Raw genomic sequence first — 26,878 nt, forward strand, 5'->3', positions numbered from 1 at the left:
AAGCAGGAGGCCCCATTAGCTAAAGTGGTGCTTCAGGTTAAGAACAGTTTCAGGTTAAGAACGGACCTCCGGAACGAATTAAGTACTTAACCCGAGGTACCACTGTATATAAATAAATAAATAAATAGATAGATAGAATGTGTAGTCTTGTGCGCGCGCGCGCGCTCGCATCCACGCGCGGCGTTTTTTGTTAAATATCCGGTGCCGGGCTCCAGCTTCCTTTTCCGGCGGCGACATGGCGAAGGCGCGCGTGGTGCCGAGCGACTTGTTCCCGCTGGTCTTCGCTTTCCTGCAAGAAAACCATTTCGAGGGGGCGGCGCAGGCTTTCGGGAAAGCGGCCGGCGTGGTGAGGCTGTCGCTGTTGCTTTTTGGGGGGTCGGGGGTCGGCGCGTGCGTGTCTGTGCGCGAGTGGAGGCGACAGGGATGCATGAAATCCCTGGAGAAGGGAGAGGGAGAGGGGTCTCGGGGTCAGGCCTTTCCCCGCCAGCGGTGTGCCATATCCTCCCAACATTTATCCGGTGAAAATATGGACGACCCAAGGGGAGGTCTCGCCAGGTGAGGTGCGGGGGGGTACGACGACTCCATATTTGGAGGTCAGGGTTCAGATCCTGAACTGAAGGGGCTGGTTGGGGGCGTGATGGCAGTTGCAAAGGGAAAACAGTTGGAGGGGAGCCTCCTCCCGTGGAGAGGCGACGTGCTGCGCTTGTCTCAAGGCAGCAGATGTTTCTCCTCTCTGCGCACGTGGGGGCTAGGGGACGTTTGAGTTTTTGCAACTTCCGCCTTTCCAAAATGAGGGGCGCGAAACGTTGTCACGTGGCTGGGGAAGCCAAAGGTGTGTTGGGGTTAAATTAATAGAATTTAGTTGGCTTGGTAAGTAGAACGTGTGCAAAATGGCGTAGAGTCGTTTAAAAAACCTGTTGCCAAGTACTTGAGGTTCTATTCCATATTCATATTACTTTTATCATTCACCTGGCATTTTCAGAAGGCGAAATTAAAATTGTTTTTACAAAAGCAGTTATGTGCTTGGTAGACTTCCCTAGCTAGATGTGTCCAGTCACAAAAGCAATAGCAGATTTGAATTCCTCACAACCAGAAAGATACTTTTAAGGCCCCCTCATTGAATAAATTCACAGAAATTAAGTTTCACCCCCTAAAATGACGCACCCTAATGTGGGACGGAGGTGATCTATGGGCTTCTGTGGAAGTTAGATAATCTTTTTTATTTATACATTAAATTTCTATACCACCCTTCATCTGAGTACCACAAAGTTTTACAAAGCAATCTTTAAGTGTATACGAGTGAGTGGTAAGTAATTGATAAAGGAGGAAGGAAATGTGCTGATGGACTGAGGCAAAGTGCATTTACTATGAGGGGCTGTTTCGTTTGGGGGTGGGGAGAGTGGATTATTGCGGATGGGCAAAAGCACCTGAAGAGTCCAGGGTGTTGGCAGCAGGAGGCTCCAGAATTCGTAGCACATGGTGCTTGCTTGTTGCAAGGAGGGCAGACTGGTCCATCCGTCCGTCCCCCAAGCATCATAACGTACTGTCAAAAAGTTTTTTTTCCATATTTTATCATTTTTGCGTTGTGTTTGCATTTTAGACAAAACAAGACCCCAATGCCGCTTCTCTCCTTGATGTCTTCAACTACTGGCTAAAGTAAGTAATGTAGTTTTTCAGAGAGAATCACTGCCTGTTGGTTCCAAGCAATTTTTCATTGGTTACCTGTTTGTTTGTTTGTTTGTTTGTTTGTTTGTTTTAGTAAAGCTGTTCATTGTCAGTCTCTCTCTCTCTTCCTGGATGCCAAACTAGGAATATGAGTGTGGGTAGTTCTGGTGAATCAGACTCAGGACTTGCCTATAAAAAATGCTTCACAAATTGGAAAAACACAAGGAGTATGAATTCTTTGATATCAGTGCCTTAAAGGAAGTCCTAACATAGGTCTAGCCTATGTTTGATTGGTTGCATCATGTGTTTTTTTAAAGCTGTTCTAACTTGTCTCCGTTGCTCCTAATGCATCGCTAAGCTTAAGCAGCCACACAGGCCCTACTATAAAGCAGGAATTCAGGGGAGGGGGGCGGAATTGCATATTTGTAGCAATGCCAGTATGCAGATGGAAATTTGCAGACTGGCTGTGGGTGATCCACAAAGCACACATGGTGAGGTACTACGGGACTACTTACGAATAAATGTGCACAACTGGATGTTTATGGTAAAATATCATACGTGAAATATTTATCAAACGTATTATTTTCCCCCAAAATGCTTGCTACACTAGTTGATTCACTGGTGGCATTAATCTCATAGGACACGCTTTTCAAAGGCACATTATTCTTTGGCGTCTTTATCCGCATGAAGACAGGGGATGAATATGTATTTATTTATTTATTGCATTTGTATGCCTATATCATGGATCATCAGGAGGTCTCTTATTCAGACACTGACCAGATCCAGCTGCTGCACATGTTTTCAGATCCTGCCCTGGGATCAGAGGAGAACCACATGTTCTTCTTTTAAACTGGTTCTGTTGACCTTGACAAATCTAAATCCAACTGCGGAGGGATGAGAACCACCAAAGAAAATCTAGCGCGTACATCATCTCTCAATATTGGTACAAATATATATGTCCATGCATTCTCCTTATTTGTCCTGGGTTGCTTTGTGAGTAAACTTAGTTGTAAAAGTAAGCTAAGTGTACCAATTCACAAGCTTTGGGGTGGGGTGAGGTTTTCACATTGCGCTTGTGCAAATGGATGTAGTTCTGCGCATCCTGTTATTTGTGGGTGCCTGATGCATGTGTTTTTATCACGCAGCAGTGTAGCAGGGAGTGTTCAATTTTAATCATCGTTAGCATGAGGACCAGTTTAAAATGCAGTTCCCCCTCCCCCCCAAAAAAACCCCCAAAACGTGCAGTTCCTGTTTGTGCATACAGTGGTGCCTCGCAAGACGAAAATAATCCGTTCTGTGATTCTCTTCGTCTAGCGGTTTTTTCGTCTTGCGAAGCAAGCCCATTGAAGGATTAGCGCTATTAGCGGCTTTTAGCGGCTTATCTGCTGATCGAATCAGCTGATAAGCGGCTTAGCGGCTTAGAAAAAAGGGGGGAGGGAAAAAACCAGCAGGAACTCGCAAGACATTGTCGTCTTGCGAAGCAAGCCCATAGGAAATTTGTTTTGCGAAGCACCTCCAAAACGGAAAACTCTTTCGTCTAGCGAGTTTTCCGTCTTGCGAGGCATTCGTCTTGCGGGGCACCACTGTACTTGAGAAATCAGGAGTAACGCCCACCCACCCATGTGGATATGGAGCTACCACTACAGTGGTACCTTGGGTTACATACGCTTCAGGTTACAGACTCCGCTAACCCAGAAATATTACCTCGGGTTAAGAACTTTGCTTCAGGATGAGAACAGAAAGCGTGCAGCGGCGGCGCAGCAGAAGCAGGAGGCCCCATTAGCTAAAGTGGTGCTTCAGGTTAAGAACAGTTTCAGGTTAAGAACAGACCTCCGGAACGAATTAAGTTCTTAACCTGAGGTACCACTGTATTTGCGAGGGGAGGGAAGTCTGTTCAGCACTGATGCGAAGACACCCCACCCTGAAATCCAGGGAGTTCTGTGGTGCTCAGAAGGAGCTAACAGGACCTTCCTGGTTATTCCAGATGTTGAACCAAAGCCAAGAACGAAAGGATTCCGCTCTCTCAAAGTTGGTGCACTGTGGTGGCCAACAATGCAGTCCTACCCATGTCTACAAGAAAGGAAACCAAATTCAGTTCAATAGATCTTGCTGGACCCTAAAACGACAATAGTTATACCTCTGTTTCCTGTTTTCGTTCAGCCAGTCCTGCATTCTTTTTTGGCTGCTGTTTCTTCTTGCCTATCTTTTCCCCCCACAAGATGGAGCTTTTGATTTGTTAGTGAAGGAGCTGGGAGAGAGGATTTAAAAACTGAATACCGGTTGTGAGAAACCACAGGAGGGGACAGTGCTGTTGTGCTTGAATCCTGCTTGCAGGTTTCCCCACAGACACTTGGTCGGACATTGTCAGAAGTGGGGACTAGACGGGCCATTGGCCTAAGTAATCCAGCAGCTTCTTCTTGTGTTCTTAGCAACAGAAAACTTAATACTGTTGCCTTTCCACCAGCACTTGGGGTCACGGACGAGCCTCACACGTAGCTCAGTTACACAGTACAGTGGTGCCTCGCAAGACGAAAAGAATCCGTTTTGTGATTCTCTTCGTCTAGCGGTTTTTTCGTCTTGCGAAGCAAGCCCATTGACGGATTAGCGCTATTAGTGGCTTTTAGCGGCTTATCTGCTTATCGGATCAGCTGATAAGCGGCTTAGCGGCTTAGAAAAGGGGGGGGAGGGGAAAAACCCCGCAGGAACTCGCAAGACATTTTCGTCTTGCGAAGCAAGCCCATAGGAGATTCGTTTTGCGAAGCACCTCCAAAACGGAAAACTCTTTCGTCTAGCGAGTTTTCCATCTTGCGAGGCATTCGTCTTGCGGGGCACCACTGTAGTGACTGTGATGTTTTCCTTTAGGTCGCCTGAAGCCAAAAAAAGACAAGCTGTTCCCAATGGCCCACCGGCGAAGAAGGCAAAGAAAGAATCTTCATCCAGTTCTTCTGACAGCTCCAGTGAAGATGAGAAGCCCCCAGCTAAAAAACTAGGTAAATTATGCTAGTTTGCTCCAGTATGCAGATAAGTTGGTTCATACTTAGGTGTTGATTTTGCTTCCGTAAGGAGTAGCCCAGTGGAAACGCCTTTCTCCTCCCGTTGTTTCTGTCCACATTTGGATACGGATCACGTGCTCCTTGAACAATCCAGAGCAAATAAGTTATTTAGTGCCCTTGAGTAAAGGCTCCGTCAGCCACTATACCGTAATGTTTATCATAAACATAACTCAATGCAGTTGGAAGTCCATGGCCAAAGAATATTAGGTAAGGGGGGCTGTAGATTCTTTAAGGAGTCCTACTCAGCAAGTAGGGACGCGGGTGGCGCTGTGGGTTAAACCACAGAGCCTAGGACTTGCCGATCAGAAGGTCGGCGGTTCGAATCCCCGCGACGGGGTGAGCACCCATTGCTCGGTCCCTGCCCCAGCCAAGCTAGCAGTTTGAAAGCACGTCAAAGTGCAAGTAGATAAATAGGTACCGCTCCGGCAGGAAGGTAAACAGTGATTCCGTGCACTGCTCTGATTCACCAGAAGCAGCTTAGTCATGCTGGCCACATGACCCGGAAGCTGTCTGCGGACAAACGCCGGCTCCCTCGGCCTATAGACCTAAGGGTGTTTGAATTGAGGTGGCCGGAATTTGCTTTATTAAGTCCCTAATGCACTGGCATTTAACAGGGCAGCTTTTCAGCCCCAGTTGGGAATGGTAGAGCTGTGCTCATTCCATATATACAAAGAGTTGTTTGATGGGGGGTGGGCAAGATAGGGGGAGGGAACCTGATTTGTCAAGAGGCAGTTCTGGGTGACTAAATGCTTCTGCCTAACACGGGTGGCACTGTGGGTTAAACCACAGAGCCTAGGACTTGCAGATCAGAAGGTTGGCAGTTTGAATCCCTGCGATGGGGTGAGCTCCCGTTGCTCAGTCCCTGCTCCTGCCAACCTAGCAGTTCAAAAGCACATCAAAGTGCAAGTAGATAAATAGGTACTGCTCCGGCGGGAAGGTAAACAGCATTTCCGTGTGCTGCTCTGGTTCGCCAGAAGCGGCTTAATCATGCTGGCCACCTGACCCAGAAGCTGTACGCCGGCTCCCTTGGCCAATAAAGCGAGATGAGCGCCACAACCCCAGAGTCGGCCACAACTGGACCTAATGGTCAGAGGTCCCTTTACCTTTACCTTTACTCAGCAAGTAGGGGAAATATGGAAATAACGTAAATCCACTTGAAGGTTTTTTGGGGGAAGAAAACAAAATCCAACCCAAACTGAGGGGTATGTTTTACACGACTGATATTAAAACCAACACATGCAGATGTTTTGCAAATGTAGCTTTATTTTAGGGTTAAAATAATCTGTTCCTAGGGTGGGAAGAAGTGTTGTTTTTGTTTGTTTGTGTGTGTGTGTGTGTGTGTGTGTGTGTGTGTGTTTTGGGGGGTGCTCTTTGCAATAGCAACTTTTGCTGACTGCTGTCTGCCATTAAGATAAAGAAGATGGGGCTAGATTCCTTTCTAAATAACTCAGTATTTTCTTTTTCTCCCCACCCCAAATCTAGCAGCCAAGCCTGCTGCTGTAACCAAAGTGCCGGCAAAGGCAGCTCCTGAGAGCAGCAGTGATGATTCCAGCGACTCTTCTGATTCAGAGCAAGAGAAGAAGTCATCAGCAAAGGTGAGATTCTTGCCATTGCTCCTCTAAGTCTTGAAAAGTCCTAAAGATGCCCTGAAAGCTACAAAACATGGAAACTCATATGGCTCTGTAAACTGGCCAGCCCTGTTTTTTATTATTATTAGTATTCTTAATAACAATGACATTCTTGTTTATGATAGAAAATAATGTGAAGGCGAAAAACGGTTACCATGCCCCTAAGATTTATGCTTGGTCGCTTACAAAGAACTCTGAACCTTTATCCGGACTGCCTCGCCAGAGTGGTGCATGCTCTGGTTATCTCCCGCTTGGATTACTGCAATGCGCTCTACGTGGGGCTACCTTTGAAGGTGACCCGGAAACTACAACTAATCCAGAATGCAGCAGCCAGACTGGTGACTGGGAGCGGCCGCCGAGACCATATAACACCGGTCTTGAAAGACCTACATTGGCTCCCAGTACGTTTCCGAGCACAATTCCAAGTGTTGGTGCTGACCTTTAAAGCCCTAAACGGCCTCGGTCCAGTATACCTGAAGGAGCGTCTCCACCCCCATCATTCTACCCAGACACTGAGGTCCAGCACCGAGGGCCTTCTGGCGGTTCCCTCACTGCGAGAAGCCAAGTTACAGGGAACCAGGCAGAGGGCCTTCTCGGTAGTGGCGTCCTCCCTGTGGAACGCCCTCCCACCAGATGTCAAAGAGAACAACAACTACCAGACTTTTAGAAGACATCTGAAGGCAGCCCTGTTTAGGGAAGCTTTTAATGTTTGATGTATCACAGTATTTTAATATTCTTTTGGAAGCTGCCCAGAGTGGCTGGGGTATAAATAATAAATTATTATTATTATTATTATTATTATTATTATTATTATCCAAAACTTTTAAAACATGGTGGCAGATAATCTTGGATATTGGGTGGACGTAAAGGCCAGGACACGACGTCAGTGGAAATGAGGGTCGTTCTGGAAAGGGTTTGCTGGGGGGGGGGAATTGGGCAGTAAGGGATGGGTTTTAAAGGAAGCAAGGGGAACCAGCTGAAGTTGTGATGCCCTGTTCTCCTCCAGGGAAGCTTTACTGCACAGAGAATTTCCAAAGGTATTCTAGGGAACCCTGTGATTCCTCTGTTAAATCCGTAATGTTGGCAATCTTCTCCGAAAGACAGTGAGGCCACCATTGTTCATCTTAATCTGCAATGCATAGGGGCAGAAATACGTGCTGTATATTCTAAACTGCCCTCTTGGTTCATATGGAACAATGGTGGGGTCCAGTAGTGGCCAGAGCCCTACGTAAAATAAGCATGCACACTAGAACATTTCCTGGAATCCTCTGCTATGGGTCTCCTGGTTGTTCCAAGTGTCTAGGGAATTCCTTAGTGGGCATGGATTTATTGAAGCTATAATTCTGAAAGTGCTGGTTTTGAATATACTCTGTGTACACAGTTTGAGGGTGGAATGTCTTAAAATATGAACATGGAATAATAGAGGCGTTAAATCAGGGTTTCCCAAAGTTGGGTCTCCAACAGTTTTTGGACTACAATTCCCATCATCCATGACAACTGGTCCCACTAGCGAGGGATGATGGGAGTTGTAGTCCAGAAACAGCTGGAGACCCAGCTTTGGTAAACTGTGTTAAATGGTGACCATGGGCTCTTATGAAAGCGTATTGGACCCCATCCTCCAGGCTTCTGACATGTATTTGTAACTTATTCGTGAAGTTGCCAGCAACTGTACCATAGTGAGAGCAGAGAAGGGTGGAGCGCTCCTCTGCTATGACTCTGGACTGGTAAACATACACATGCTTTACTTCCCTGGGAAAACATAGAATGGGTTGATGTTGTGTGAAAAGCAGAATGGGCATTTGAGCATTTAGGCCAAGCAAGGCTGCACTCCAGGATATGTTGTTAAGGCCAGCATAAAAGCTGAAGCTGGGAGCAGGGCAGGGAGTCAGGTGAGGTCAGGAGCTCTGGCAGAAAAGCAGGACAGGGTACAGGCAGGAACTGACAACCAACAATGTTGCTCCCGCAACCTGGGACTGGGGCTGACTGGCTTTTATCTGCCCCAGGGCATAGGGCGGACCCAGTCCACAGGTGACTCGCCTCTCTTGGCCTGGAGGCGAGCACTCTTCCTGCGGGAACTTAGTTCCCTCCGCCTCTCTGCCCTGAGCCTCTGCAGCTCAGGAGAGGCTGGAGGGTTACCGGACCCAGAGGCAACCTCAGCTTCCCCTGACGGGGCTGAGAGTGGAGCACCTGCAGACAATGGGTCCCCCATCACCTCAGGGGCCAGAGCAGACACAGCTGGTGCCTGCACCTGAGGATCCAGCCCTGGCTCAGCCGGCCCTGGAGGTGGGGACTCCTGTGCAGGCTGGGATTCCTCAGGTTCAGCCTCCGAGTCCGAATCCCAGGCCGTCACACCAACTTTTGCTGAAGACAGGGTTACAGTCAACTAAATATTATGTAAAATATTACTAAAGTAATGTGGCTTGTGGTGTTTACTGACTTCTCTCGTTAGAAGGGAACAGCTCTCCCGGTTAAGAAAGCTATCGTGAAAACAAAACCGCAGAAGAAACCCAGCAGTTCTAGTTCAGATTCAAGTAGCTCGGAAGATGAAGCTCCAAAGAAGCAGCAGCCAAAGCCAGAGGGAGGCAAAAAGGGAGCAAAGCCAGCTTCTAAACAAGGTAACTCACCTGCATTAGTGCAGAAAACCAAAATGCAGTTAACAAGTTCTCACAGGGGAGCTCTGAAAGGATTTTGTGGCTATTGAGTTCATTGAATACGTATATAACCAGAGTTTTGTTCTGTAGACGCAGCTGACTTTTTTCTGTTACTTCTAAGTTTGGATCATTTCACAGACGATAGATACATAGGGCTGCCTTTGAAATGGTTTAGAAGTTCCACCTGGTCCAAGGGAGAGCTGCAAGATTAACTGGGAGGGTGAATCAATCACGTTATGCCAGGATCATACCAATTCAGCTGCCCCGGCTCCCATTGCGTTTCTGGGCCCAATCCAGAGTGCTAGTTTTAACCTTTAGAGCCCTTAATGGCTTGGAATCTGGATACCTGAAATACCACGTTCTATGTCACACATACTGGCTGAAACAGTGAGATCTTCACAGGCCCTACCACAGGTGCCTCAGCCAGGTGATGGGCGAACATTGGGAACAGTGCCTACTAAGTGGTGGCACCATAGTTGTGGAATGCCTTGCCCACAGAGGCTTGTCTGGTGCCAACTTTATGGTAATTTTTGCATCAGGCGAAGACTTAACTCTTTTTTGTTCTCCCGGGCTTTTAAAAAAATCTGATTTTAACAAAGAGCTTGTGTTCCGAACCACGGTTTATGTGCTGCGTATTTTTGAGACTGGCTTTGATTTTTCTCTGCTGGAAATGTTTCTGCTGCACCTGTTCTAGGTTACTGTGTTGTCGTAGAAAAGTAAAAGTTACAAAAGTAAAAAAAAAAAGTCATTCATATCCAAATCACTGAAAACGGGAATAAAACCTGGACAATATGAATTTCCTTTTCTAGACCTCAGGCCTGATGCAATACTGAAGACCCTCCCTCCTTTATGATAGCTCAGTTGGTAGAGAATGAGACTCTTAATCTCAGGGTCATGGGTTTCAGCAAAAGATTTCTGCATTGCAGGGGGGTTGGACTAGAGGGTTCCTGTGGTGCCTTCTAAGTCTCTGATTCTATTAATATATCATTCTTAATGTGCTCAGAACAACAGTGGGTTTTTTTGACGGCATGATACCAACTCGTTAAGCCAAGTACAAAGAAATATGAATCCTGTTTAAAGTAAACCAAACTAATCTTGCTGAAAATAGAAAATGATGTTCACTGTTTTGGATCGTTAACCGTATCATACCGTACAGCCCAGCAAATTGAACTTGGGAAAGGGGCGGTAAAAATTATTGTAGCGCTATGCATATGCAATAGCTGGATTCGAGCTTTCTAATTTCCTCTGTGCATCAAATATTATTTGCTTTCGCAATCAGCAGCAAAAGTCACCAAGGTGACGCCCAAAATTAAAATTACCAATGGCAAAGCGGAAAGTAGCAGTGACAGCAGCAGCAGCAGTGAGGATTCTGATGCAGAAAAGCGTCCACCTGCGAAGGTAAGCAATAGATCTTTGTATAGTGGCTAGAATTGCTAGCGCTTGTCTTTCCTGTACAGTGGTGCCTCGCAAGACGAAAAACACGCTAGACGAAAGAGTTTTCCGTTTTTTGAGTCGTTCCGCAAGACGAATTTCCCTATGGGCTTGCTTTGCAAGACGAAACGTCTTGCGAGTTCTTGCGAGTTTGTTTCCTTTTTCTTAAAGCCGCTAAGCCGTTAATAGCCGTCCATTGCAAGACAAAAAAACTGCAAGACGAAGAGACTCGCGGAACGGATGAATTTCGTCTTGCGAGGCACCACTGTATTTATTTATTTCTTGTTTTGAGGGAACTCAGTTACACTAAAGCATGGGAACTAGGCAAGCATACTTTGTGTGGAGCCTTCGTATTAGTTCTGCGGCCTATTTACACTCGGAGCACTCAAGACTTTATATGCTCTCTTCACGATCCTCTACTCAAGTCTGTCTTAGACTTGTGGCGCACATGTCCGCTCCTAAAATCAACTTAGGAACTCCTCTGAGTTCAGACAAACTTACTCTCAGATTAAGCGTGCAAAGGATTGCAGACGTAATCTTCTAGCTGTTCCCTGTGAACATGGAGAAAGTCAAAAATTTCTCTTGGCTTTTATATTTTCTCCTTGTGAGATTATGCACCCCAGAATTTCTCAGCTGATACTGTGCCTCTACTATATTTGTATTGTGACTCCCCCCAAAAATATTTTTTTGAATAAATTTTATTAGGATTAATAAAAAGAAATACAAAGCTTAACATCAAATGTCTCTTTTTAATCCAAAACTAAGACATTGATTTAAATGCAATAAAAACATAGGGGGGAAAGAGAGAAGAAGGAAAACAGGAAAAGTAGAAAGAGAAAGGAAGAAAGAAGAAGAAAATAGTTCAGATGTGGCTGCCCTTATTTTTATACATTCCTCAATGCTTGCTCTGTTCTATATAATAATTCCCGTAGATAGGAGTGTTGCAGTAGACCATAGCTTTGACTTTCAAAAATAGGGGTTTGATGAAGTTCCTCACAGAAGGCTTTTAAGAGAACCTAGTTGTTATGTGGCAAAAAGATTGGTGCTATTTAGCAAACCAGGCGAACAACAAGGTAGCAGTGTTTTCAGATTACGCCAAATGATTACGTTTTTGTATACGCTGGAAGCTGCCCAGAGTGGCTGGGGCAACCCATTCAGATGGGCAGGGTAGAAATAATAAAATAATTGTTGCTGGTGCCGTTGTTATTGCCGAATCTCAAGCAGAGTTTGATGAGCTCCAAAGGCATCAAAAGTGAAAACAGGATGACAGTTGAGAGTGCAAAGTAAAGTACTCTTGGACAAAAAATAACTAACTTGTGATACTGATTGGTTAGCTGCGTCGATCCAGGGAAGTTCTCGTGCTCTATTGGCAAGTTAAAGAGTAATGAGTAAGTTCACTGGGAGAGGAGAGAGATTCAGTATTCCATTCGCAGCAGAAAGGGCAAGTTCCATGTTGGGAAATGGATTAGAAATAACAGGGCAAGCTTCCTAAATTAATATAGAAATCAGATGCAGTCAGATTTAGATTACTATGTCAAGACCATTTTTTTAAAAAAGTTATGGATATAAAGGGCAGCCAGTGGTCCAGTTCTGTGTGTTTTCACTAGGAATGACCTGCTGAGATCAGCGAGGCTTCCTTCCAAGTATCTGGAGGACAGTAACCTCAAACTTGGCATTTGTAGCGCTTATTCCTTTTTGCATGAGAACTAAGGATGCAGCTCTTAAGCACAGTCCTCGCTATAATCAAAATGATTGCTCCGCAGGGTGGGAAAGGGTTTCACAGGGTTATCTCCTCATCTGTAACATAGGAAATTGTCTATAACGCACATTTATGCATTAATATAGTTCAGGAAGTATTTCTGGTGTGATTCAGTAATGTTAGCCTGGTGTAAACAGTAAGCAGGTGGTGCTGTTAAGGAGAACATACATGTAGAAGCAGCTGGAGTGATTCAAGGCTTGTGGCAGCTTAAAAGTATTAGCGGTAAGATAATGCCACATTATTCTGCCTCTTGCATTGCTGTGTCATTTTACTTTGTTTACAAAAAAAGAGAGAAAAGGAATGAGCTGGTTTTCATTTTTCATCCTCTTTCGACTCCTGGTATGTAGTCCGGTCCTCCTAGACAGCTACTTTATTCATCTGACAAACTAGACTCTAGCCCCACAAAACTTATGAAACAATACGTTTGTTGGTCTTTAAAGAATCCGTATGACTTCTTCCTGCAAGAGTCTTTAACTATCCCTCTGGAAGAAATTCTCTTTTAATAGCCTTTCATGTCTCCGGCTTGTATTTGAGTTGTGTGCCTGGTAGGGTAGCAAATGATTAGCTTTGGATGGCAATTGCTCTTCAAACTTCACCCTTAATGAATGGGCAACGGTGGGTCATCTTCTCCCCTGTAATAAGAGCGAGCCAAAGAAAACTCCACAGTCCAAACCTGAAGGTGCTCGTCAACCCACAAAGAAGCAAAGCAGCAGCAGCAGCAGTGATGATTCTTCTGATAGTTCAGCAAGTGGGAAGCCAGTGTCAAAGCCCAAGGCAGGTGAGTTGCTGGCGGATGCTTAAAATCCATCCTGAAGCTCCAGTTGATTCCAGAACAGTGCCACAAGATTATTAAATGGGACGGGGCAATTTGACCAGGTTATTATTCCAATGCCGAATAACGTACCCATCAGGGGGAGAGGACCCTGGTTACAGAATAGCATTTCCAGGGAGGTTTACCCTCCTTGTGTTCTTTTGAAGACCTTTCTCAATAGTTTTTGTAATTTTAAATCGTGTGTTTTAACCCAGAGGGAGTGCAGCGCCTTTTGTGAGTGCTGTGTCGCTGTTGGTGTTTTGCCTTAATGGCTTTATATCTCATTTCGTATTTTATAATTCTTTTTTGGGGGGAATAAATATTATTAGGATTTCTAAAGAGAAATATAAAGCTTAATATCAAATAGCCCCTTTTTAGCGGCCAACGCTAAAACATTGATCTAAATACAATACGAACATAGAAAAAGAGTGAAAAAGAAAAACAGGAAAAATTATTATTGTCCATGCTGGGTCAGTCAATCTTTGCTACTGTGTCCTTCTTTTAGCAGATCAAGATGATCAGGTGACAGCAAAAACTGTGAGGTTTTTAGCGGGGGCAATTAGAATATGATCTATTGTTTGATTATTGATGCAAACCCCCCAAAATGTATTTTCTACAGTTAAGCTTTTACCTCTATCTTCAGTATATATGTATATATATATATATATTTGCTATGGCTAGTGGCTAATGCAAATAAAGATTCTTCTTCTCTTCTCTAGGAAGAGAAATAGAGAAGTAATAGACAAGAGATTTTTTAAAAATAGAGAAAGAATAAAGTTCCGAAATTAATTATTTTCCGTGCTTGTTATTGTAAGGTGCCCAATCTGCGTTAGATGTAACATGTAACATACGGGGTTTACTAACCTGGAGATGGGGTGAATTCTAGCCCCAGCCCTCTTTCCTTCCCCAGAGTTTGCCTGAAGCCCGGGCTTCCTTTTGGCCTTGCGCTTGCTGTACACAAACCACAACTGTCCCCTGCCTGCTGTCTCTTAAAGCTTGAGTAGAACATAGGCTTGCTTTCCCACCTGACAGAGCCAGAGAAAACACATGTCCTTCAAGCTCAGAGCTAGAGGGACGATGCGGAGACATGCGGCTTTCGCTGTAGCAGCTGGTGGAAGGTCCAAGACTTCCATAGGCTGTGTGTCGAAGCAGAGCAGTTACAAATCTTTGTAAAAGAGGAAATGGAGAGGCATGTGGGCCTAGTCTGTGCCTGATAGGCACTGAGACAGACTGCATGCCTGTCCCCACTCCAGCTCTGAGCTGTTGGCAGACAGGGGCTTGTTTTCCGGCCCAAATCCAAGCTTAGAGCTGAAGAGCGGAGCAGGATATTCTCCCCCCCCCAAAAAAAACAACCCACAACTTTATGCTGTGTTTCAGAGACATAGCACAAGGTTAGAGACAAGACTCTGCCACTTGGGTCTGAGAGAACTACCAGCAAGATTGGCCATAAATGGTTGACTTCTTGCGGTATCACTTTGAGAAGCATATGCTCCACAGATCCTCTTGGCTAGATAAATCATAGATTTATAGACACACACACACACACACACACACACACACACACACACACTGTAATGTGACTAGCTTCATATTTGTGTCTCGTGTTTTGGTTGTTGGCAGACCTCATTCCACCAGATTCGCTTTTGTCCCTTCGCAGGCCAGTACAGCGCTGTGCCACCTCCTTCGTCCATAGAATCAAGGAAGGGCAAAGCACAATCTCTGCCTGTAAAGACTTCTAAGAAAAAGGTGGAAAACCGTGATGAAAAGGAGCAGGTGCCCAAGAAGAAAACAGCAAGTATGTATTTGTGGAGAGGAATTAAACATTAAGGTGACGGCATCCATATCTGATGGAGGGGACTCAAGAGACAGTCCTTGTTTTGTTGCATTTTGGGCAGGGAGTTTATGCACATGTGTAAAATATGTTCTCTGTTGGATACTGACTAATGACTTGTTAAAACTTCTAGAAAACCAAGGAAGCTTCCAAGGTTGGCCTTGGCTCTGTATATTCCAGAATTCCTGGCTTCTCTGGTTGGCAAAAGGCTTTGTACCAACAAAGAGATACGCCTCTACCAGTTGAACAAAGCCTTTCTCTGTCATGAAACATGTAAGCTTACAAGTCCCCGCAATCAGTGGCTGAACACACGTTAACAAACACCTTTTGCGCATCAGTTTAAAGTGCTTGCATGTCAGACTTTGATTGCAAAAGGCTAGGTGCCTTTTTCGGTTGCCTGAGATCAGGATACCAATAAGTACCCCAACTCCAGAAACCTTTGTAGTTAAAGGGAGTATGTCAGGACTGTTCTGATTTGTGCTGAGCTGGCTGCTTTTAAAAAGCCTTCTTGTACATACATCTGGGTATGAGGTTTGTTAGACTGGAATTGTTTGGGTCCCCTTGAAGAGAAAGTTCAGTGAAAGCAGCCTGTTTTTCTTTGTAGCTAAAGGACCTGCGGCTAAGCCATCGCCTGCCCTTAAATCTGCTGCTGTTTCCAACCAAAAAGAAGAGACTAGTTCAGACAGTGACTCAGGTGAGTACCACAAACAAGCAAGTTCTCTGGATTCTTTATCACTGTGTCTTCTACTGAGGAAATGTTTGGATTTACATACTATGGAGGCAGTGAGCGAGACAGAAGTACCTTCTGTTTCAGGCTACCTGTTGGTTGCTTTTGATGTATACAACTGGTGCAGAATTACTTTGCACAGGGGATATCTCACACATGGGCAAATGTAATCGCTTGATGAAGAATCGTGCTTAGGAGTGGATTGGGGGATTCTCTTGGACGTTTTATGTCCAGAGGCTTGAGGCAGAATAGCAGAATGAACGGGCCTTTTCTGTAGTAACTCCCCGTTTGCGGAATGCCGTCCCCAGGGAGGTTCGCTTGGCGTCTTCATTATATATATTTTAGGTGCCAGGCAAATACGTTCCTCTTCAACCATGCCTTTAGTTGATTAATATTCTACAGCCTTTTAAATGTATGTGGGAAGACAGGGGTTACTGTTTTGCTGTTTGGTTTTACCTATTTACTTGTTTTTATCCTGTATTTTATTCTGTGAACCATGCCGAGATCTTACGATGAAGGGTGGTATATAAATCTTAATACATAAATAAAGTCGTACCTTGGATCTCAAATGCCTTGGCTCCCGAACAAATCGGCTCCTGAACGACTGAAACCCGGAAGTGAGTGTTCCGGTTTTTGAACAATTTTCAGAAGCCAAACATCCAGGGCAGCTTCCAGTTGACTGCAGGACGCTCTTGCAGCCACTTGGAAGTTGCGCCTTGGATTTCAAGAACCAAGGTACGAATGTAAATAAAATACCTGACATTAATGATGCTGATTTATTCCATCTGACTGGGTCGCCCCAGCTACTTGGGGCAGCTTCCAACAGAATATTTTAAAACCCCATAATGAAACATCAGACATTAAAAACAATCATGCCCCATAAGTCTTACAAGCTGCTCTTGTATATTCCTGAGGCTGGACTGTTGGTGGAAAGTTACAGTTCCATCACCAAAGTTCACTTTTGTATACTCTTGCGCATGTCCCGGGGCAACAGAGAGCGATATCGTATGCCTCCCTGTTAGAGGCTTCATATACTGCTGGTAGGATGCGGGTGGTGCTGTGGTCTAAACCACTGAGCCTCTTGGGCTTGTCGATCAGAAGGTCGGCGGTTTGAATCCATGCAACGGGGTGAGCTCCTATTGTTCTGTCCCAGCTCCTGCCAGCCTAGCAGTTCAGAAGCACGCCAGTGCAAGTAGATGAATAGGTCCCGCTGCAGCTGGAAGGCAAAGGGCGTTTCCGTGTGCTCTGGTTTCCGTTACGGTGTTCCCTTGCACCAGAAGCGGTTTAGTCCTGCTGGCCACATGACCCAGAAAGCTGTCTCTGGACAACCGCTGGCTCCCTTGGCCTGAAAGTGAGCTGAGCGCTGCAACCCCATAGTCAACCTTTGACTGGACTTAACTGTCCAGGGGTCCTGGTGGAGTGGGATAGGTTGCTTGTTTAGCCTCCATTGATTCAGTGGGTGTTTTTTGACCTGTACCACTCCTGAGGTCAGCGTAATAATTTATCAACGTTCTGCTGTAAGGTAGCATAGGGTTTGGTGTATGTCCACTCCTTGCCTATCATACTCTAGCCTCTACCCAGTGTTAGACTTCCTGCTGGTCATTGTTACATCAGCATATCTGTGATGTTGCACCACTTGATCTCCACTGACAGAGGCCTATCTTGAGAGATGCTGGCACAACAGGGCTTTTTGCAACGCTTTGAAAACCCCACCTGGCATATCTTGAGCACAGGACTGTAAAGCTATCATTAGCACTTCTGTTTGTTTTTGTTTAAAGCACACACCTCACTTTGAATCTCTGTGGTGCGAGGTTAAAATGTGCTGGGACTTAAAACCACTGTCTTGTTTGGATTTTGTGCATAGATAGTAGCTCTGAAGAAGACAAGAAGCTTCCTGCCAAATCGTCTGCAACAAAGGTTGCTGCTAAACCCGCTCCATCAAAGGCAGCGACCAGCTCTTCTGATAGCTCAGGTACCTGGGGTTACAAGCAGACGAGCTCCATGTTGATCATTACTGCTCCCATATTACAAAAACTTCAAGATCTGGCCATAGTTTCACAGATCCCTGGACGTGTTCCTCGCCATTTCTAAAACAAGTAAAAGCCACAATGCTGCAAGTACAGTGGTATCTCGGGTTATAGACGCTTCAGGTTACCGTCTCCACTCAGCCAGAAATAGTACCTCAGGTTAAGAACTTTGCTTCAGGATGAGAACAGAAATTGCGCAGTGGTGGTGGGAGGCCCCATTAGCTAAAGTGGTGTCTCGGGTTAAGAACAGTTTCATGTTAAGAACGGACTTCCAGAACGAATTAAGTTCTCAACCTGGGGTACCACGGTACTTTGTTTGATTTTCTTCTACCACTCCTTGTGCCCATTAGGCTTTAAGTGTGGCCCTGCCGATGAGCTTTAGGATATACCGTATTTTTCGCACCATAGGACGCACTTTTTCCCTCCTAAAATGCAAGGGAAAATGTGTGTGCGTCCTATGGAGCGAATGCAGGGGGGAGGCAGGCGGGAAAAGCCCCCAAGAGCCGCACACAAGCTCCGTGCGCTCTTGCGGGCTTTTCCACAGGAGGGAGAAGGGATTGACTGGCCGCATCAGTCCCTTCTCCCACCTCCCAGAAAAGCCAGGAGAAGCCGTGATCTCTTTAAAGGGGTTGTGCGGCTTCTGCGGACTTTTGCAAGAGGTGAGGGAATTCCCCCACTTCCCAGGAAAACCAGGAGAAGCCGCAATCTCTTTAAAGGGGTTGCGCGGCTTCTGCGGGCTTTTGGGAGAGGTGAGGGAATCCCCCCACCTGCCAGTAAAGCCAGGAAAGCCCTGCGCAGCGTCTCCCGGCAAGGAGAGGCTGCACGGGGCTAAAGGGGAAGCCAAAACAGCAAGCGGGATCCATCCCGCTGGCTGCCTTGGCTTCCTCCATAGCTGCGCGCAACCCCTCCGGCAAGGAGAGGCTGCACGGGGCTAAAGAGGAAGCCAAAACAGCGAGCGGGATCCATCCTGCTCGCTGCCTTGGCTTGTGCCATAGCCGCGCGCAACCCCTCCGGCAGGGAGAGGTTGTGCGCAGCCTGTACGCTGCTCTTTGGGGCTGGGGGGGGGGGATATTTTTTTTCTTGATTTCCCCACCTAAAAACTGGGTGCGCCCTATGGTCCGGTGCGCCCTATGGTGCTAAAAATACGGTACCATGTTTTTCGCTCTATAGGACGCACTTTTTCCCTTCTAAAAAGTAAGGGTAAATGTGTGTGCGTCTTATGGAGCGAATGCAGGCTGCCCGGCTAAGGCCAAAGCCAGAACAGCGAGATGGAGCACTGTGCAGCACTCCGTCTCTCTGTTCTAGCTTGGGGATGGCTGCACAAAGCCTCCGCAGGGCAGCGGTGTGCCTTCACTCGGCTGCCCTGCGGAGGCTTCACAGGCTGTCCCCGAAGCCAGAACAGCAAGAGGCTATCCCAGAAGCCAGATCCCTCTTGCTGTTCTGGGGTTCAGAATTTTTTTCTTCTTGTTTCCTCCTCTTCACCCCCCCCCAAAAAAAACTAGGTGCGTCTTATTGTCCGGTGCATCCTATAGAGCGAAAAATACGCTAAATCAGGGTTGGGTCCACAGCAGTGTCCAAGGGCTGCATGTGACCCTTGAGGCCTTTTTGGGCGGCCCTCAGCAACATTTTACGTCCCCACTTCCCCAGCCCTCACACTGCCTTCCCAAATCCCAAATTTCGGGCTTGTCCCCACCCCATGCGGCAAGGCAAAGTGTGACCTGCGGGTTCTCTTGCAAATCACAGGAGACTGCCCTGATGTAGATGTTCCATAGAAAAGATAACCTTCCACCATTTAAGTAGCCATTGTTTTTTATTAGGACTTATAATCACATAACCAAGCCTATTCCCTATGTTCATTTATGCTCCAGTTAGTCACAGAAGAGGTGCCTGTCTGTTTAAAAACCGGCAAGTATCCTTGCTTCGTTTAAATTGTCTCAGTTGATCAATGAGTAAATATTCCAATCACTGCACATGAAATGTGTACATATAAATATATATCTCGTGTGCCAATCTGATAATTAGTATGGGCAGGGACCCTATAATTAATCTCGCACCCTCCTAAGTCAGCTTTCCTAACAAAATCCTTTCCCCTCCTACTCTTCCTTGAATAGTGAAAACACTGGTATTTGGATTCGTCCTGTGGGTGTACAACTCGCCCCATCTGAAACCGAACTGTGAAAATACTATGTGCAGAACTACACTGCTTTTGTCGCTGAAATTTCTCCTTTAAAATTTGCAATGCCCTTCCCTAGATTCTGACAGCTCTGAGGATGAAACTCCTGCAAATGCTGCAGTTAAACCAGCTGCAAAGGCGGCAAAGAAGATTCCTGTGATGGTTGGAAAGAAGGCGGATGCTGCCTCTGGGGATAAGAGAGTTGCTCCCCCAAAAACTGGTGCAAAGAGTCCCAAGTCAGGATCCAAACCTAGCCTCTCTGCCTCCCAAGCAAGCAGTTCTTCAGACTCCAGCAGCAGCTCAAGTAGTGAAGAGGAGCAGGGCAAGCCTGCCCAGAAGTCGGCTAAGAAGTCGCAGGCCAAGCCCGTTCAGAAGCCGGCTAGCAAATTGGCCGGCGGCAAGAGCACAGTGGCTTCGAAGCAAGCGGAGTCCGAAAGCAGCAGCTCGTCCGACAGCTCCAGCGACGACGAGCCCAAAGCGGCAGGGGAGGGGCTAAAGAATAAAGCCAAGAAAAACAGCAAGCCGTCGAAGAAAAAGGCATCAAAAGCTTCATCCGCGCCTGCAGGCAAAACGCCGTCTTCCAAGACTCTTACATCTGAAGCAGCTAGCGATGGGGAGAGCAGCAGTTCTGATGATGACGATGACGACGATGGGGCTGTAAATGGAGGTACGTCACTGCTAGCCAAGAAGGAAGTAGGGAATGCTGAATATGAAAGTTAATACTGTATGCAGGGTGAATTTGATTTAAATCACGATTTAAATCACCAGTCAGCAAGGCTTGATTAAAATCATGTTTTTTTGCAGAAAGACTCATTCTTGCTGTGCTGGCATAATCTTAATATTTACAAACAAAGGAATGTTTCATTTTTGGAATAATAAATGTTCAGAGTGGTTTTTACAGTTATATTACTGATTTGGTTATACTGTTCGAAATACATAATTATGAAATTATTGTGAGGTTTAATAAGTTAACTTTATTTTTGGACAACTTTTCTGCTGTACTTTGTTGGAAGGGAAAAAACCCAATAATTTCCTTAATGACAATTTATTAACTACAATAACATTATAGCATATGTATCCATGTTTGTTAACCGATGTGGTTAAACAATACAAAAACCCCTTAGACTATGTTTTAGCACACATGAAAAACTTAAATCCTTATTTCCTGATGAATAGCCTTTGGACTATAATGTAACTTAAACAGGAAACTATCTTTAGAAATATTTTTCCTCCAGAAACATTTTATTTCAAAAATCCAATTTAAATTTTAAAAAATTCCAATTTAAATTTTTTAAAAATTGATTTTTTAATTTTTTAAAATAAAAAACATTGATTTTTATCCACCCTAACCGCATACATGAATGCCACATGTGCAATCTTTTCCCAGTAACTGTAGTGCATCTTATGTTCAGTGGGCAGTTAAAAACAATATGGGTCATTAAAGTAGCACTGGATATGGGTCACAACAAAATATTTCTTACTTTTACTCCCACCCCACCTGACTGCTTATTCTATGGGCTGTTCTCTTATATTGAGCAAGATATCATTGAGTTAGGGACGCATGTGGCACTGTGGTCTAAACCACTGAGCCTAGAGCTTGGCGATCGGAAGGTCGGCGGTTCAAATCCCCTTGACGGGGTGAACTCCTGTTGTTCGGTCCCTGCTCCTACCCACCTAGCAGTTCAAAAGCACGTTAAAGTGCAAGTAGATAAATAGGTACCACTCCAGCGGGAAGGTAAATGGCGTTTCCGTGCGCTGCTCTGGTTCGCCAAGAAGCGGCTTAGTCATGCTGGCCACATGACCCGGAAGCTGTCTGTGGACAAACGCCAGCTCCCTCGGCCTATAGAGCGAGATGAGCGTGCAACCCCAGAGTCGTCCGCAACTGGACCTACATTTACCTTTTACCTTTATGATTGTGTTGAAACACGGCAGGCCAATCCAAGAAGAAACGAAAAAGGGAAGACAGCCAGGGGCAGGAGACACCAAATGCGGGGAAGAACAAGAAACCCAAAACGCCACATACGTTCCCCAAGATGAAGCGGGTAAGAATCATGGAGCTGTAGAGTCGGGAGGGACCTGAGGGTCATCTAGTCCAACCCCCTGCAGTGCAGGAATCTCAGCTAAAGCATTCCTAGCAGATGGCCACCCAACCTTTGCTTAAAAACCTCCAAGGAAGGAGAGGCCTACAACCTCCTGAGGGAGGCTCTTACTGTCGGAAAGTCCTTCCTGGTGTTTAGTCAGAATCTCCTTTCTTGTAACTCGAAGCCATTGGTTCGAGTCCTACCCTCCAGAGCAGGAGAAAACAAGCTTGTTCCCTCCTCCATGTGGCAGCCCTTGAGATATTTGAAGATGGCCACCATATCTCTTCTCAGTCTCCTGAAGAAGACTGAGAGGATCTCGGGAGAAGGAGTGGAATTGCCTTCTTGACAAGAGCTGCGAAAAGCTTGCGTCTGTCTTGGTTGTCTCCTTTTACCCTGAGAAACCTTGTTGAGGTGCTACAAATTTGCCAGGAGCAGCCTGGCATCTGTGGTTCTAGTCCAGGGGTTGGCAAAGTTTTTGTGGCTTGGGCCGGTTCACGATCCAGAAGACGCCACGGTGGGCCGGGCCAGAGTGCGCACGCATGCGCAAACACTCTTTCCAGCGTGGAGGAGGTGTGCGCAGCTTCCCATTGGTTGCAGGAGCTTCCTGCAGCCAATGGGAAGCTGGCCAGCGTCGCAGAAGGTGGTCCCTGCTCTGCTCCGTGCTGGTTTAGCGCGGCGCACGGAAACCGAGCGGGTAGTGGGGGTCCATGGGCCGGTTAAACGACTCGCATGGACCGCTTGTGGCCCATGGGCCTTAGTATGCCGGCCCCTGTTCTAGTCACTGGGGCATCATGAAGCATTTCTGTCCCAGGAAGATGCTTAACTTTACAGTTTTGGTGCATATGGCCTTAAATCCATTGCTCATTGCTTTAAATTAGCACAACGGCTACTGCAGGAAAATACCAAAATACCAATTTTCTTTCGACAGCAGTCCAGTCCTTTCCGCAGAGTAAAAGCAGAAGAGATTGAGGTGGATGCACGAGTAGCAAACAATTCATTTGATGCCAAGGTAAGAGGAAGATAAGAGTTGCATTCCTCCAGACTGTAGTTTGTGCAAAACTGTGGGGTTTTTGCACTGTCTAGGACCTGTTTGCTTAAGGGAGCATTCCCTCTTGAGTAACTACTCGGTGTTCTTTTGCTGACTGGTGATCACTGACTCGCTATCTCTTCCAGAAAGGAGCTGCGGGTGACTGGGGCGAAAAGGCCAACGAAGTCCTGAAATTTACGAAAGGGAAATCCTTCCGACACGAGAAGACAAAGAAGAAAAGGGGAAGTTACTGCGGCGGCGCGATCTCCACGCAGATAAACTCCATCAAATTTGAAAGCGACTAAACTTCAGTTGCCGCTGCAGAATCCAATGCCTGAGCATGTGAAAAGATGCGAAGTGTAGTGGGATATCTCTTCCACAAAGCATCAACTCTTGTATTGGTAACATGGGAAGATGGTTGCTCTTTTGCGTAATGACAAAACTTAGCCGTGTCTGTGACTGTCTCTTGAGGACTTCCCAGACTTTCTTAATTAAGTACAAACTTATTTTTAGATGACACAAGCTCAGTTCTAGCAGACCTCATGCAGCAATATGTATGTTGTTCTTGTTTTGCTAAACACCCTTTTTTTAATCTTCCAACAAATCTAACATTAAGGATGCACCGAAAGCGACATGCATCTCTATGGCTCTGCTCCTTGGTAAGGAATCTGGTCTTGCCTGCTGTCAAATGGGTGATCCCACCTTTGCAATCTCGCTTATCATTTCCCCCCTCTTCATTTGGGGCAGTCATAAAACATTTCCATAATCTCTAAGAGCTGGGCAACTTGGTTAAATTCAGGCAAATCTCCCTTTTCCTATAAATGGATTGGCCAAAAACTACTTGAAAATCACTGAGTTAATTTTTTGGGCCATTGTTTTTGTAGTTGAGGCAACAAAAATGTCTGCCTGTTTCCTTTCGGTTTCTCCAAAAGCCAGGAAAATACCCAAGGGTTGAAATAGCTCCAGAGTGCAGGGCCACTCATTGTTATCTATGTTTTGGCAATCATGTAATACCTTTGAGGGGAGATGAGAGTTTTTGCATGGTGGCTCTGCCAACTAATATGTCGCTCGCAATGGCTGTTCTTATTTGGATAGTGTGCAGTTGGGCCCGTTGAAACCTTCGTCCATCTGCTTTGTTTTGTTTTGGGGGAATGTGATGACTTTTTATTTCCCAGAGATGGCCAGGTCCAGTTAAGGCTCTTACGTGAGAAGCTTGCAACCTCAGGCATGTTAATCCTTGCTGATGTGCTTCAATGTGGCCAGAGAAGCCACAATGCCTCTTTAGGGTGCAGCCTAGACGCCTGACCTAGAACCCAGCTGCTAAAAGAAACCGGAGCTGTTCAAGAAGTACCATCTGATAATGGAAAGATGGGAGAAGTGGTTGTTGGGAGATCTCACCCCACCCCACCCCCAAAGACAAAACCTTCAACCATGTGTTTCCTCCACTTGGAGCATAAAAGTAATAAGACCCAGCAGATTAACTGCGTGGGAAGCTGGCTGTCAAGAGAGAGCATTTTAGATGTTTCCCTGTTGTGGATATCGCTGTACTTCAGAATCCGTCCACAGTAAATGCTATGCCAGCAATGTCTGCGGGTTAAAGACAAAACAGCCAAGGTTATAATGTGTCTTAATGCCCCAAAGGGCTATTCTTTTCACAGCCTTGGCCCCTTGCCCTTTGATGTCTTCAGATTCCATTGGCATGGTACAAGAAACTGGCAAGACTCAACTCCTTAATGGTGTTGGGACGGTTGGATATTTTATTTGAATAGACAAACATTTAGTATAATAAAAATGTTTTTAAAATGTCGATAAGGGTGGTTGTTGTTGTTTAATCCAGACCTAAGGGTGTTTGAATTGAGGTGGCCGGAATTTGCTTTATTAAGTCCCTAATGCACTGGCATTTAACAGGGCAGCTTTTCAGCCCCAGTTGGGAATGGTAGAGCTGTGCTCATTCCATATATACAAAGAGTTGTTTGATGGGGGGTGGGCAAGATAGGGGGAGGGGACCTGATTTGTCAAGAGGCAGTTCTGGGTGACTAAATGCTTCTGCCTAACACGGATGGCGCTGTGGGTTAAACCACAGAGCCTAGGACTTGCAGATCAGAAGGTTGGCGGTTTGAATCCCAGCGATGGGGTGAGCTCCCGTTGCTCGGTCCCTGCTCCTGCCAACCTAGCAGTTGGAAAGCACGTCAAAGTGCAAGTAGATAAATAGGTACCACTCCGGTGGGAAGGTAAACGGCGTTTCTGTGCGCTGCTCTGGTTCACCAGAAGTGGCTTAGTCATGCTGGCCACATGACCTGGAAGCTGTACGCCGGCTCCCTCGGCCAATAAAGCGAGATGAGCACCGCAACCCCAGAGTCGGTCACGACTGGACCTAATGGTCAGGGGTCCCTTTACCTTTACTAAGGTCTAGGAGTTCCCCTGGATCTGTCAAGGTGGCAGCTAGCACACAGCCTTATATCTGGCTCTGACTGATTTGGGAACTCCACACTGTGCTGGGCAAGGAAGTATCTTTCACCACTCTCAGACGCACCATTGTTCTGTCCAGATTTCATGAAAAGGGGTGTTTGGCAGCGGTGAGAGCTCTTTCCTGCCCAGGAGAGCACGCAGTTTCTGCGTTTTGTGCCAGCTCCCACCTAGGCAGCCAGGAGCAGGGCAAGATCTGGAACAATCCTCAGATAGCCTTAAAAGCCACCCTGATCTTTAAGGCAGAGGGTGAGGCACAGGGGACCAGAAGATCTTCTCCATCTACCCTATAGTGCCTTCTCCCACCAGTTAGGTTTTTAAAACCTGGAGCCAGTAAGTGTTCTTCTCCAACCAGAAATATAGCATAGGCACAAGCTTGTTTTGTTGTTGGGGTTCCCTGCCACTCACCCTTCTCCTGCATCTTGAAAAGGCCAGCAACTGGTTTCCAAACCAAGCATTTTCCAAAGTATAATTGCCCTGTGTCTGTAATTGCAGGAGTATCTTGACTCTTCCCACTGTCTGGCTCACACCCCACTCACTTTTGGAATGTGGCTTGCAACAGGAGGTGAGAGTGACTCTCGACCCAAATAAAATGTCCAGGCTCCACTTTTAAAGAACAACCTACCTCGCAGTTAATTGGGTCTCTTCCCCCCCGCCCCAATACAAATCTTATCTGGAGTGCTAACTAGTTTTACTAGCTCTCATCTAGTCAAATTAAGGACACCTGCTGCTCTAGCTGACACAGATGAAAGGGGAAAGTAGAACATTAAAAAAAACATTGAACACTTTCTTCATATGGTTGGTTTCCAATGCAACAGCACCCAGCCTACGAAATGGAAAGTTGTGGGAACTTCACGCCAGAGGAATTGCAGTCGTCTTATCGCTAGTTGAAGCCTGCTGAGGTCTGCATTGGATCCGCTATAAAGCCATCCGTCTATTTCCTACCCAACACATGTGATCCAGGATCAGGCCTGTGTAGCGTGTCAATTACATAGGTGCAAAAGGAGCGACTTGAAGGGTGCTAGTTAAATGTTATGCTATCTAGTATCCTCCAGCAAATGTTTAGTTGCGGACGGCTCCTTGAGCAAGAAGGCTCACTTTGAGCCCATTTATTTTCTGATATCCTTCATTAGTCTGCCCAATCCTTTATTATTATTATTTTTTAAAGTCATCTCTGTTAATGGCCAGTACCATAACTAGAGGCAGGCACATTTCCTGCCCTGATACAGATGGGCTTATAGGTGCAATTGAGACTGGGGGTGTGTGTGTGCATAGTATCATTTTAAAGTTGCAGGTTCTCTGAGCACTGGAAAGACTGCCTTTATTACTGGAAGCAGCGTTTCCCAAATCTCCATTGTCCTGGAGCAATGTGGCAAACTCAAAAGTCAGCCGGTCTTAGGCAACATCTGACAGGCAACTGCACATGTTCACTTAGGAGCAAGTTGGATTGGATTCAGAGGGATTTGGTTCTCTGGAAATGTGAATAGCCTCATTCTGCAGCCCTAAGTATTTCCGGTTCTGCTACTATCCAAAAAAGTCACGGGCATC

General features: G+C 46.0%; 1 protein-coding gene across 3 annotated transcripts; it reads left to right on the forward strand.

Moving 5' to 3' along the window:
* Window positions 1–190: 190 nt before the first annotated feature.
* On the forward strand, window positions 191–24,676 carry NOLC1 (nucleolar and coiled-body phosphoprotein 1). 3 transcript variants are annotated; one of them, XM_081191659.1, is made up of 14 exons: window positions 191–346; window positions 1,601–1,656; window positions 4,528–4,655; window positions 6,201–6,313; window positions 8,796–8,961; window positions 10,280–10,395; window positions 12,830–12,965; window positions 14,656–14,793; window positions 15,434–15,523; window positions 17,421–17,528; window positions 19,836–20,423; window positions 21,689–21,798; window positions 22,766–22,846; window positions 23,011–24,676. In XM_081191659.1, the coding sequence occupies exons 1-14, from the start codon at window positions 236–238 to the stop codon at window positions 23,167–23,169; spliced, it is 2,100 nt and encodes a 699-aa protein (XP_081047785.1). In that variant the 5' UTR covers window positions 191–235; the 3' UTR covers window positions 23,170–24,676. The 3 variants fall into 3 exon arrangements, with proteins under 3 accessions (XP_081047785.1, XP_081047783.1, XP_081047784.1); XM_081191657.1 differs by having other exon boundaries at window positions 192–346; window positions 10,277–10,395; XM_081191658.1 differs by having other exon boundaries at window positions 192–346; window positions 6,204–6,313; window positions 10,277–10,395.
* Window positions 24,677–26,878: the final 2,202 nt, after the last annotated feature.

This window comes from Podarcis bocagei (genome assembly GCF_964188305.1).
Source record: "Podarcis bocagei genome assembly, chromosome: 4".
Classification (NCBI taxonomy): domain Eukaryota; kingdom Metazoa; phylum Chordata; class Lepidosauria; order Squamata; family Lacertidae; genus Podarcis; species Podarcis bocagei.